Source organism: Limulus polyphemus, unplaced genomic scaffold (assembly GCF_000517525.1).
Source record: "Limulus polyphemus unplaced genomic scaffold, Limulus_polyphemus-2.1.2 Scaffold7938, whole genome shotgun sequence".
Lineage (NCBI taxonomy): Eukaryota > Metazoa > Arthropoda > Merostomata > Xiphosura > Limulidae > Limulus > Limulus polyphemus.
Genome location: NW_013673548.1, coordinates 4,123 through 16,533, shown reverse-complemented (window position 1 = coordinate 16,533; position 12,411 = coordinate 4,123). Strand labels below are relative to the sequence as shown.

The 12,411-nt window shown below is 36.0% G+C and overlaps 1 protein-coding gene across 1 annotated transcript in view; it reads left to right on the top strand.

Moving 5' to 3' along the window:
* The window catches only part of LOC106474985 (multidrug resistance-associated protein 1-like), a 29,517-nt gene extending 17,374 nt beyond the window's left edge, over positions 1-12,143 (top strand). The window contains exons 5-7 of the mRNA XM_022403232.1: positions 7,497-7,671; positions 8,090-8,344; positions 12,072-12,143. Coding sequence (XP_022258940.1) covers positions 7,497-7,671; positions 8,090-8,344; positions 12,072-12,143 — 502 coding nt within the window. The remainder of the gene's footprint in view (positions 1-7,496; positions 7,672-8,089; positions 8,345-12,071) is intronic.
* Positions 12,144-12,411: the final 268 nt, after the last annotated feature.

Sequence of the window (12,411 nt, the reverse complement as noted above, 5' to 3'; positions counted from 1 at the left end):
AAAGGACTTGTGTCGCTAAAGTTTCGTCGGAACGAATTTACAGAAAATTAACTAACGAATGGAGGTGTAACAATACCTATTCTCATTCAGTGCTGCCCTATAATAGCAAAAATCTTTTTCAATGCCACAAGCATTTCACTCCCACGCATCCCTTGATTCTCATTGTTTAACTGATTCTCGCATGCAAATTACCATGTAACAAACCTCCACCAATAGTAGTGCCACACACCCACGTGATTCATGTGACTCCCTCTATGCTAACTATCACTTCGAGCTTAGGCAGAAACATAAGCATCTATTTTCTTATTTTCTAATCAATTTCTCTCAACAAGTTTACTATTTATTATACAATAGTGATATTTGTAACATATTCCGAAGTGGTATTATTTTATTTTTCTACCCAGTTATGGAACTTAATACTTCATTACAGTTTTTTTCTGCCAACATGTTGTGTTTGGTTATTCATTTTGAATTCTAAGTTACCACTTCAGAGGTTATATCTTCTATCAGCATATTTACAGGCTTCAGGTGATGGCCTCGATTGGAAAGTTTTCGACTTTACTCCATCAGGAGATTGATAAACAAATGAGCTGACCTTCGTTGGGCCTCGACTTCAGTTTGGGGTTCACACATTTTGAAATACTGCCCATTGACTTTGGAAAGATAAGGCATTATAATGTTAGGATCTTTGAATATTTTTACTGCTAATATTATTATCTGGGTTCAATTATTATTATTTGGATTCAATAACATACGTTTAGTTAGATTGATCAATATTCATAGTCGAGTTCAGGTTTGAAATTAGAGCTTAGATGTATCCTTTGTCCTATAATGTTAGGTTAGGCATAACATGGGTCTTTGTTATTTTAGAATTACCCGTAATTCATCTTACTGGTACATCGTAAATTAGGTTAACTATATTGTTTTTCTTCACAACATCACATCTCATACACATGTTATTGTCAATACACACTTAATTTTACAATATAACGTCTATTTCATTTTTATTATTATCTATATGTCATATTAACTTTGTTTATGTGGACTCCTGGAGCTGGGGTTCACTCAAACTTCTCCCAGTATTGTACATATTATTGTTAGGTTAGTTTTAAATTAGAGCTTAGTGATATATTTTGCCCTACATAGTTTTATTAGGCTTAACAAGAGTGTTATTTTCAGTTTACCTGCAGTTCATTTTATGGGTAAATCGATAATTATGTTAAATATCTTATTTTTCAGTACATATAACATGTTATACATATGTTTATTTCACTACACACTTACTTAAATTTACATTATATATCGACTATTTCATTTTCGTAATTCTTTATAATTTATACCCTAAGGGTCGGGGTCAGCCCTACCTTCTCCCGATATTGCCCGCCTTTCTCCTACAACTGCTGAACACATTTATGGCAACTTAGATTTTGTCAGTTTTCCTCCACCTGATTATGACTTGCCTTCCCAGACCACTACTACATAATCTGCTAGGCCTAACTCGGCCCTTTTTAGACACGTATCGCAGTATAATTTTCTCCTCCTTCAAATGTTGTTTCATGATGAGCATTTTTGTGTCTTTTGGGAGAAGGTACTAGCATGCTTCACCTTCCACAGGCATTGTTTATATTTACCTTAGCTTAACATCAGGCATATTTTCTTCTTGATGTTATGTATTTGGAATCTCTCTCGCCCTGTAGGGGAGTCTCTGTTAATGCTATCCATTTTATCCCCCACCTAGTTTTCTAGCTTTTTTCTTACCATATTGACTCTCCTACAGGAAATATCTACCTTATGCCTCGTTTCTTAGGCATTCCACCTATATCCAGGGGATACTTGTGGGATATCTCTACCTCCTTCCTCAATGTTGGGGTGTTTGCTATCTTCAGTTCTTTCCCTCCACATGTGGCTTCTTTGCTTTTGGAATCTTCTGGGGTGGGACACTGTCTTGTACCATTTGTTTACCAATCACTTATAATAGGGACTTATGGTTGGCTGTTTTCTCCACTGGTCCATTTTTAGGGGCTACTCCTGTGCATTTAGCATCACGTGGGGTATCTACTACACTATATTCTTTTTTGTGGGGGGTTGCTCTTTTATTTTATTCTGAGTCATTGCCATCTTTATTCATGTTCCATGTCTGGCACTTTCCCTGTCTTACCTATGGGGTTCTCCATTATTGTATGCTTGATGCTGATTAAAGTTCTCAATCGCTTCTTTGTTCTTCCCCGTTTTGATATGTAGTCTTTGATCACAGTTGGGTGGGCAATATCTGCAGGACTGAGAATGCCCATGGTACACATTCATATTTTTCATTTCTCTGGATGCTATCTTATGTTTTGTCACTCGTGATACAGTATTAGTTTCCTTCCTTGCCCTTTGAACTTCTTTTGGTTCCATATGTCTTTTGTCAGGTGGTCTGTATTTTATATGACTTCCGCATTTTGGAGGATTTTGTTAACACTGCCACCTGGATGTCTGGCTTCATTTAGCTCCTTCTGAACGAGGGTGGTCATAACATATTCATCTTCTTCTTACACAAGCAGCTTGGATGGTTAAATTTTTCCAGTTGGATAAGTTTTTCTTGTTACCTACCTAACACTTCACTTTGTCCCTTAACCCTAGGCGTCGTTGGGGCACCACTGACGACTTTGCAACCAGCTATCTCTATCTTTACTGGTATTCCACCACCCTTTGGGAGTTGACGAACTCCAGGCCTGTCCACTCTATGATGTTGTCTTTCCACTCCTTCTTCTTTTCACTCTCACAGTGCCTTGCAAGATGGTCTTTGCCAAATCATTGTGAGACATGCCCTTACCACTTCAGTTTGTGTTTTTTTAGAGTGGTCAAGAGATCTTTGTATGGTCCGATAGCTTGGTTGATCTTATTGCAGACCTCTTTGTTGGTAACATGGTCTTTATATGAGATGTGCAAGATCTTTCTGTAGCAACTCATTTCCATGGCCTGTATTATTCTTTTTAGGTCTACTGTAAGGGTCCATGTTTCACAAGCATACAGAAATATGGGTGGCAAGGGAGCACAACAGCCTAATTTTGGAACTAAGAGTGATATTGTTGTTGTTCCATAATAGCTTCAACCTTGCCAGCACTGTTGTTGTCTGTGCAATCCTAGAAAGTATCTCAGGTTTGGAACCCTCATCTGTGACAATTGATACCAGGTAGTTGAAACTTTTTACTGTTTCAAGTCTTTGTATGTGTACATTGATCTCAATGCTGATGCTGTTGTTGGTCATTAGTTAATCTTATTGGCACTGATCTTCATGACTTAAGATGTAGATGTTTTGTCGAGGCATACCACCAAACTGACTAGTTCTTTCTCTTCTTCTGCTAAGCCATCAATGTCGTATGCAAAGCAATGGTTGGTGATTGGCCTGCCTCCAATATTGACAATACCTGCATGATCTTCCAAGGCATCGGTCATAATCATTTCTAGAAAGATGTTAAAGAGGGTGGGTGAGAGTAGGCATCCTTGTCAACTCCAACCATTGTTAGAAACCAGTCTCCTAATCTGCCATTTATGAGGACTGCACTCATGGCCTTATCATCAAAGTTTTAAATGATTTAAACAAGATTGGCACTGATGTTGTACTTCCTTATGGTTGCCCATAAGGCTGCATGCCATACTCTGTCAAAAGCCTTCTTGGAGTACAGGAAGATATGATAAAGGTGTTGGAGATGTTTCTCTTAAAGGATCCTGAGATTGAAGATCTGTTCTGTTGTGCTTCATCCTGCTCCAAACCCCACCTGTTCTTCAGCAATGATCTTTTCCACTCGGGGTTGAGTCTGTTTAATATGATCTTTAACATGACTTTACTCAGATGACTCATGAGACTGATTATTTGCTAGTTTTGGCACAGCTGTAGGTTGCCTTTCTTGGGAAGCATGATGACCATAGACTGGGTCCAAAGGGTGGGCCATTATCCTGTCTACCAGATCTTATTGCAGATTGTTGTGAAGGTGATGATAAAGTCTTCTTCCCTGGCTTGAACCAGTTCTGCTGGTATGTTGTCAACTCCAGCTGAGTTCCCTTTCTTCAGTGATTTCACTGCATTTTCTACTTCTCGAAGTATAAAATAGTTGTCCTCTTCAGTTGTTTGAGGGCAGTGTAGTACCGTTGAGTCTCCATTGCTCTTGTGATTGTATAACTCTGAGCAATACTCTATCCACCAATGGAAGATCTCTTGTTTTTCTATAAGGCATTTTCCTGATTTGTCTTGGATGGTGGTGGCTCCCCCATGTTTTACAGTTGTTTGGTCTTTTACAAGTTTGTATGCTTTTTTACTGTTGTTCTTGTTTAAGTTTTCTTCAATTTCTTTGCACTGTTCTTCTATCCAGCTCTCCTTTGCATTCTTCATTCTGTTATATTTTGTTATTGACTTCTCTGTATTTTTGCACTCCTTCAGGATTTCCTTTTCTCTTTTTCAGTTCTCTTCTTTTGTCACATAGGTCCAGAATATCTGGTGTGATGTAGGGTTTTTCTTAGTCTGACAGTGCTTGCCAAGGATCTTGTTGGCTGTGTCAGTCACTGTTGTGTTGAAGGTGGCTATTATTAAATCTAGGTCTGTGTTCTCGTCACCCAAGAGGATAAAAAGTACGAATTTCCCACCAATCATTGCTTGGAAGGCTTTTGCCACATCAGGGTCCTTCAGTTTCTCAAGGTCAAACTTGATTCTTGTATGCTTTGGTTTGTTGAATTTCTTTAGGCGGAGATAAAAAATCATCGTCAACAAGTCATGATCACTTACGATGTCTGCTCCTGGAAAACTTTATGTTCTGGCAATGTTGACTCCTGTTCAAAATTGCTTTTTCACCATGATGTAGTCGATCTGGTTGTAATGTTGTCCATTTGGACTGTGCCAGGTCCATCTTCTGGATGAGTTGTGAGGACCAAAAGTATTAACTAACACAAGGTTGTTATGTGTGGCAAGCTCCAGGAGTCCTCTTTCATTTGATTCAGTATTGCAGAACCGTCTGCTGATGCCTTACCAGTTTGTCTGTTCATCCTCACCAACTTTTGTATTCCAGTCTTCTTGTATGATGAGGATGTCCTTTTTTGGGTGGTTGATCTATTAGGTCCTGCAGTTGGTTGTAAAAGTCTTCCATCTCATTGTCGTCATAGTCAGACATTGGGGTATACACTGTGATGTTGAATGAAGTTGCCCTCAGGCAGATGGTGATGAGCCTGCTGGAGACTGGGCAGCAACCCATAACAGTATTCACGATGTTTTTGCATACAAGGAATCCAATGCCATGTTCATATTTGTTCTTCCTCTTGACTGGATATGACTAATCATATTCCATTCTGACTCAATGGTGGTGGCTTATATCACTCACCAAGCAGGCACTAATTCTTCTTCCCTTTGTGGTAGCCAGTAAATCTCCCTTTTTGAACCCACACACACTTGACATGTCTCCTGGCATGTCATGTTCCTGATGTTTTTCCCTCATTGCAGATCGCCTTTTCAGTCCAAATACATTTTCTCCCAAGGAGTGGCCTCTTGATCCTCAAATGTTTGGTGGTTCTGCCTCCTTTGGGGTACTTCTCCACAGGAAGCATTTGACTCTTTTCTCAATTCCAAGTTACCTCTTTTGTTTCGGGTCTCCAGTTCATCTTACACTTGCTCAATATGTTCAGACAGGATTAGATCCAGTTTGTAACTTTAGTTTTTTCTCATTTTGTCATTCTTCTTCCCAAGGTGAATTTGATCATCCATGTCACTCCTGGTCGGGTCTTTAGAATTGATCCTTCTTGGCAACCATAGATCTGGTTTTCTTGGCGGTTTTGGCTCTATGTTCTTTTTTTCTGAATCAGTTTTACCGACTTGCACTTTGGGGGCTCATGTGGAATACTCTTTTCCTCATTTTCGTTTCGTGCCATCTTCCACCTTTATTCTCAGTCAGATCTGAATAGCCTTCTCTGTCCCATACATGCTCTGGGATGCTTTATTGCTTTCAAGGCAGCTTTCCATTTTGTGCAGTTTCTTTCCCTTACACCACTCCTCTATTCATGATTTTTTACCCTTCCGCACTTACCATTGGGTTCAGCTTGTGATTCAATTGGCCTTTTATTCCTTGTCTCCTTCTTCCCATAATCAATTCCTGGTGTCTTCACTCCATTCAGGCACCTTACCTTTTACCTGCATCTCAACTCCATTGTCATGTAGTGTGCTGACATAAATAAATGCAGTTCACCCCTTCGATTGGGATCCCTCATCCTATGCCTACATAGATGTTGGTTCCCAACTGTTGAGTTTTGGATTTAGAGCTGAATCAATCAACTTAAGTCCTCACACGTATGTTCAGGGTGACCCTGGTCCCTCATTCAGTTTGCCTTGAGTGCACTATCCCAGTGTTGTGGATCACAGTGGGTGCACTTGTTGGTTGCTCCACTTCTTCCTCTTGCACTACCCCTCAATGTCTTTATTCTGAGGACATTATTTCTTTTCAGGGGGTTCCAGTCTGTTTGATTTGAGTGGGATATATATTTCACTCTGCTCACATGTGCCCTGTTTGTAGATCGGTGGTGGGATTTCTCTCTCCAGTTGGCTGAACTTGAGATGAAGATAGTATGATCCTCTTTCCTACCCCAACACGAATGTCAGTTCCCAGTAGTCAAGTTTTGGATGCAGTTGACTTGCCATGTATGGTCTATCATGCTCTAGCCACTCTACGCCTTGGGGCACATCCCTTATTTTACCCACATTCTGTTCATTAGGGAGATTGAAATTATAACATATTGTGGTTAGGATCAGTGTCCAATCGTTTTCTCTCCCAATGGGATGTGCTCCTCACAATTTTCTGCTCTGGATCTGTCACACCTTTTCCACATCTGGGCAAAGAGTATACTTGGTATAGAGTTGGTGTTGTATCCCACGTATAATCCTCTCATTAGAGGGTTCCCTCATTATGGTGTCCTTCAGACACTTTTGAAGGATGCTTCTACTTTCTCCCACACACTAGTCTCTTCACCTATTCAATGTGGGATTCTAGCTATGTAGGTGAGCGGAAATAAGGTACCTCTTCAGAAGTTATAATTTTCCTACTCTGAAAATGTATTTCCGACAGGTAATTACTTATGGTCACACTACCTCCCTACTGTCAACCAATGCTTATGTTTCTGCCTAAACTCGAATTGATAGTTAGTTAGAATAGCATAGAGGAAGTCATGTGAATCACGTGGGTGTGGGGCACTACTTTTGGTGGAGGTTTGTCACATGATAATTTGCATGCAAGAATCAGTTCAACCATGTGAATTGAAGGGTGCATGAGAGTGAAAGGCTATTTGCAAATAGAGAGCAGCACTGAATGAGAATAGTTATGTATGTGAGTGGAAGTAAGTACCTGTGGGAAATACATTTTCAGTGTAGGAAAATTATAACTTTTCTTGAATTTAAAAGTGGACTACCCCCACAGCATAAACTGAGGGGAAAATGTACATCATTAAGAAGTTTTATATGAGATTTTATTATTATTTTGTAGCTTCTTGATTGAATTTGTATCCAGTGATGAGCCAATGTGGAGAGGTTTACTCTATGGCCTTTTGCTTTTTTTCAATACTGTTCTGGGAAACTTAATGTTCATGCATTTTGTTTATTTTGTCTACATTGCTGCATTGCAAGTAAAATCTGCTTTGATAGCTGGGATCTATCGAAAGGTAGGTATTTTTATTCTGCATGGATCATTTATAGTTGGTGTTTATTAGAAAGTAGATACCACTACATTTAAATTCTTTTTGGGTTAAATACTGTTTTAAACATACATCTAGAATTAAATCTAGTGTGAAGTGAAAAATTTCTTATTTTCTATTTGCTTAAAAAAAATAATAAGATGATTAGTATGATATATTTATTATTTGGTTTTTAGTAATTATTTAAATTCTGTTACAAAGTAAGAATTTACAGTTAGGATATGGATAAAAATGTATTTTATATCTTTTATTATGTTGCCTTCAAGTATTTTTATGAATGCTTTAATGATCATAACATTTATAATTCATTAACTGTTTTCGTCAAGATACACTACATCACTGATTCTGGCTTATATATACTAATAATAAATATTGTTCTCCTCAGGCATTGCATATGTCTAGTGATACTCGTCGTCAGTACACAGTTGGAGAGCTTGTTAATTTTATGGCTGTTGATGCTGAAAAAGTTTTCAATGTTGCTCTTTTCGTAACTTTAATATGGGGTGCTCCTATAAGAATCACTCTTGCTATGATTCTTCTGTGGCAGTACATTGGACCAGCCTGCCTTGCTGGAGTGGCCACGCTTCTTATAATTCTTCCATTGTCAATAATATTGTCACAGAAAGCACAAGTTATTCAGGTTTGTTAGATTAATATCTTCAATTTTTTCTTGTCATATAATTTTCCATGATAGATGTTTATAAATTTCAATCCTTCATTATATAAATTAGACTAAACCCGTTTAGATATGAATGAACTCCAAGATTCTCTCTCTTTACTGTTTTGTTACAGATTATAATACACATATTTACTATGAAGAGACTAAAAGGACTTGAACTACCGTAATATAATCTAAATCTATAGTTTTGTTTTACTATACTGGGCCTATTCATGTCTAAGTTGTGCTGAACAAATAGTGAAATATCACAAAGTTTTCATCACACCTTTATAGGTCTAATTATCTATGTATTATTCAAATGCTATGTTTATTGCTTACAATTTTGTTATTAGAACTTATCCAATAATGTTTGTTTTGTTGTTAAGTGCAGAGCTATATAATGGGCTCTCTGTACTATGCTCACCACAGATATCAGAATCCAATTTTTTGTGTAATAAACTCTTAAGAGTTATCACTTAGCCACCAGGAGGCATCCAGTAATGTAATTACACAGATGATGTGTCTACCATATAAAGAATTTCCATATACTGTTACTTGAAACTATTCAAGCCCATGTACTTTTTGCATCTGAAAGTACCACAACACATTTCCTCAGCAGTTTTTAGAAGCAGCTGAAGCACAGAACTAGGGTTCCCATCTTCAATTGCCTTACTTCATATCTTGATGTCTGATCCTTAAAGTTTGGTACTGGAATACATCCAAATGCTATTTAGGCTGTAAATAATAAAAACTAACCTGCTTTGATTTAAATCTGTCTATTATTTCCCTTTTCCCAAAAATATGCCTGTAAGGGGTTTCTAATTATATATTCCTCTGTTGGCACTACTGGTGCATAGTGATGTTTACTGGACATTAATAAGATGTATATATAGATAAAAAGTTAGCAAAAAATAACTGTACAGAGCCCTAAAGTTTAAAAAGTCTGTTATCAAAGACTATAGCAAGATATCAGATGAAAACATTGATTACTTATAGATGAATATATTCATATCATTACAGGTTCCAACATCCCTAAGTAGCTTATTCAGACCAATAAATTGTCATATATCTACCAAGAATCCACCAAGGGATATGAACTTGAACTTCACAGTATAGCTTCATCATTCATTTCCTTTTTCCTCCAAATATTTCACACCCCTTTATGGATTTATACCTATACCCCTGAAGTCATGTGACTTAAATTATTAACTTCATTTAAGTTCAGACTGTTCATGCAATAGAAAAAAGTTTTGAAGTCTGTTGAGGAATGACTTATTATGGCAAGCATGCAACACAAAAGAGCCAATTATTGTTTTATAGGAATGCACAATTTTGAACTCTCTATAAATTAACATGTATACTATATATTACCAAAGTTATTGGGACATTACACTCCTAGCTACATTTTACTTAGTTTGTATTTGAATACCATGGTGAATTGCTATGTAGTTGCCACACCCAGCCAGTCGGAATCAAGATGCAATGAGAAAAAAAGGTTCATGAATCTTCAAATAAGAGTGGTAGTAGGTTGAATCAGTGGTGATATAGTTGTTCAAACAGCCTACAAATGTCAAAATCCGCTGTGCTAAAAAATTAAATATCATTAGATGTGTTAGTCTTGAATATTGGATTGACAACCCAAAATTAATCTCTCTTGGCCTATATTAACTTTGAAACCTACGTTGAAATGAAATCACAAATCTTCCTTTAAAATATATCATACAACTTTAACGAGTTCAGGACTGCAAGCCAATGAGTGTCATTCCAGAATCAAGCTATGGGCCTGTTTTGACTAGCTTGGATTTAGGCCAGTAGTTACATGTAAAAGAGCTTGCATGAATACCTTGAAGTATTGTAACATTCTTGAAAATGTAGAACTGCCTATATTTATGGAAATCGATTGGCAATGACCAGACATTCTTCAGTATGATAATATATCCTGCTATACCACACACTATGTCCAGTTATAATTTAGACAAATAACATTCAGAATTTTGTTGTTGTTTTTTGGGTAAACCCAAACCTCTAACCTAAATCCAGTGAAAGTGCCTTGGGACATTTTGAAATTCTGCCTGAGAAATAGACCTCAAAATTTCTTTACACTGATGGTAATTGATAATTGTAACTAGTAACAATTGGTGGTAGTTGAGTTCCAAGAAGAGTAGTAACTAATCTATTCTTCTACCTGTGTACCACTGTCGGTGGCAAGTATTGAAAACAAAATCTAAAGGTGGGCTCGTTCTGTTAAAATTTATTTCCCAGTGACAAAACTTGGTAACTCATCTCAAGATCTGATGTTCCAATAAGTTTGATAAGATAACATTCAACAGCTACCACTACTATTACTATTTAATTTCAACTATGATATTCAACAATGTTTCAGTTAGCTTTTGGGTTATATTCACTTGCACATCTCTGTATACACAATTGTCTATAAGATGATTGACTGATAACAACACCCATTGATTTTAAAGTTCAGTCTCATTAATTTTCAAGAAGACAGAACAAATGGTAAAATACCAAAGGACTGTTTATCACCACTATATTTTAGATTTCAAATATTAGTTTTTTCAAAGGGAACTAGCATACCTCAAATAGTTTTGTCATAGCACACTGTATCACTGAGATATGAATATTGTGCTTACTATGCTATTTTTTATAGTTAAAAAATTAAACAAGAAATTATAACGAAAGGTTTCAAGTTTATTTTCAGTTTGAGCTAGTTACCTACATGCAGCTATTATACAACATTCAGTAAATATAGTCCAGTTCACACAGAGATTTATATACTAACATGTTTTTTTCCATAAAATTCTTTCTGAACACAACATTTAAATAAATATTGATATGATAAGTAGTTCAGTGAAATTTGATTTTTAATATTGGAAACAAAGATTAAAAAACAAAAATTAGATTTTGAGATAGTGAATTCTACTTTTATTTTGTTTTGGTTTTGTTTACCTTACATTAGTTATTCTTTTTATTTTTTTAGTTCAACTATGAATTTTTAGTTATATTAAAGTGCTAACTCACCTTTTATTTAGGTTGATTTTGAGTATGTTTGTATGTATTACAAAACTGACACTAGCTTCCCCTAGCAGTGACTTAAAGATACTGATGTGAAATATTATGTAAGTTTATGGTAATAGCTAGTCACATGAATTGTAATCTTATGGTCTTACAATTAATGAAAAAGCCTTACTTGATATTGAAAATGAGTTAATTCATAAAATATAGAGTTATTGCTTGATATTGTTCATGATATTGAGAAGTGGTTTAGTTTTGAAACATTGTGTTATTCTATAGGTTTTTTATTCTTCTGGTTCTTTTTTCCTAATTCCTTTGATATTTATTGAAATTAATCACATTGAGATTTAAGTTGTATTGGTTATTAACATTTGTACCTAGTCCTGGCCAGACGTAGGTTTACTAATTGTTTTTTGATGTGATAAAATATGAGTCTTAGTTGTTTGAAAGTTTTTGTTTACATTTCTGTTGATATATTTAATCAATTGTGTTTGTTTGGCCCTGGTTGTAGTGGCATTGTGTTTAATCCATTAGAAGATGAGGCAGAGTGAAAGTTATTGTATCAGTATTATTATGGTTATAAAATTATTTTAGAAATACATGCCTGTTCCAGAAAGTCAACAGAGTTTATCTCTGTATTTCATAAAGTAAATTTTTTAGACTTTTTTTTCTATTTTTTCAGGACAAACAGATGGGTTTGAAAGATTCAAGATTGAAATTTATGAATGAAATACTCTCTGGAATTAAGGTATAACTGAATTTGGTTTATGTCAAATTTGTTCTTTTCTAAACAATAGTTATACTAATAATAGAGTATTCAGGTTAAAATTGGCCGATTGAAATAAGTAGCATATATATATATATGTATATATATATATATATACACACACACACACACACATATTTGTAAGAATTGCATGCACAACATTTGTTTATTTTCACATGTACTAGAAAAGAATCAATCACAGCAATATCTCCTTATCTCAGATTACATTTTTTTAAAGGTTTTTCAGATAAGTGGG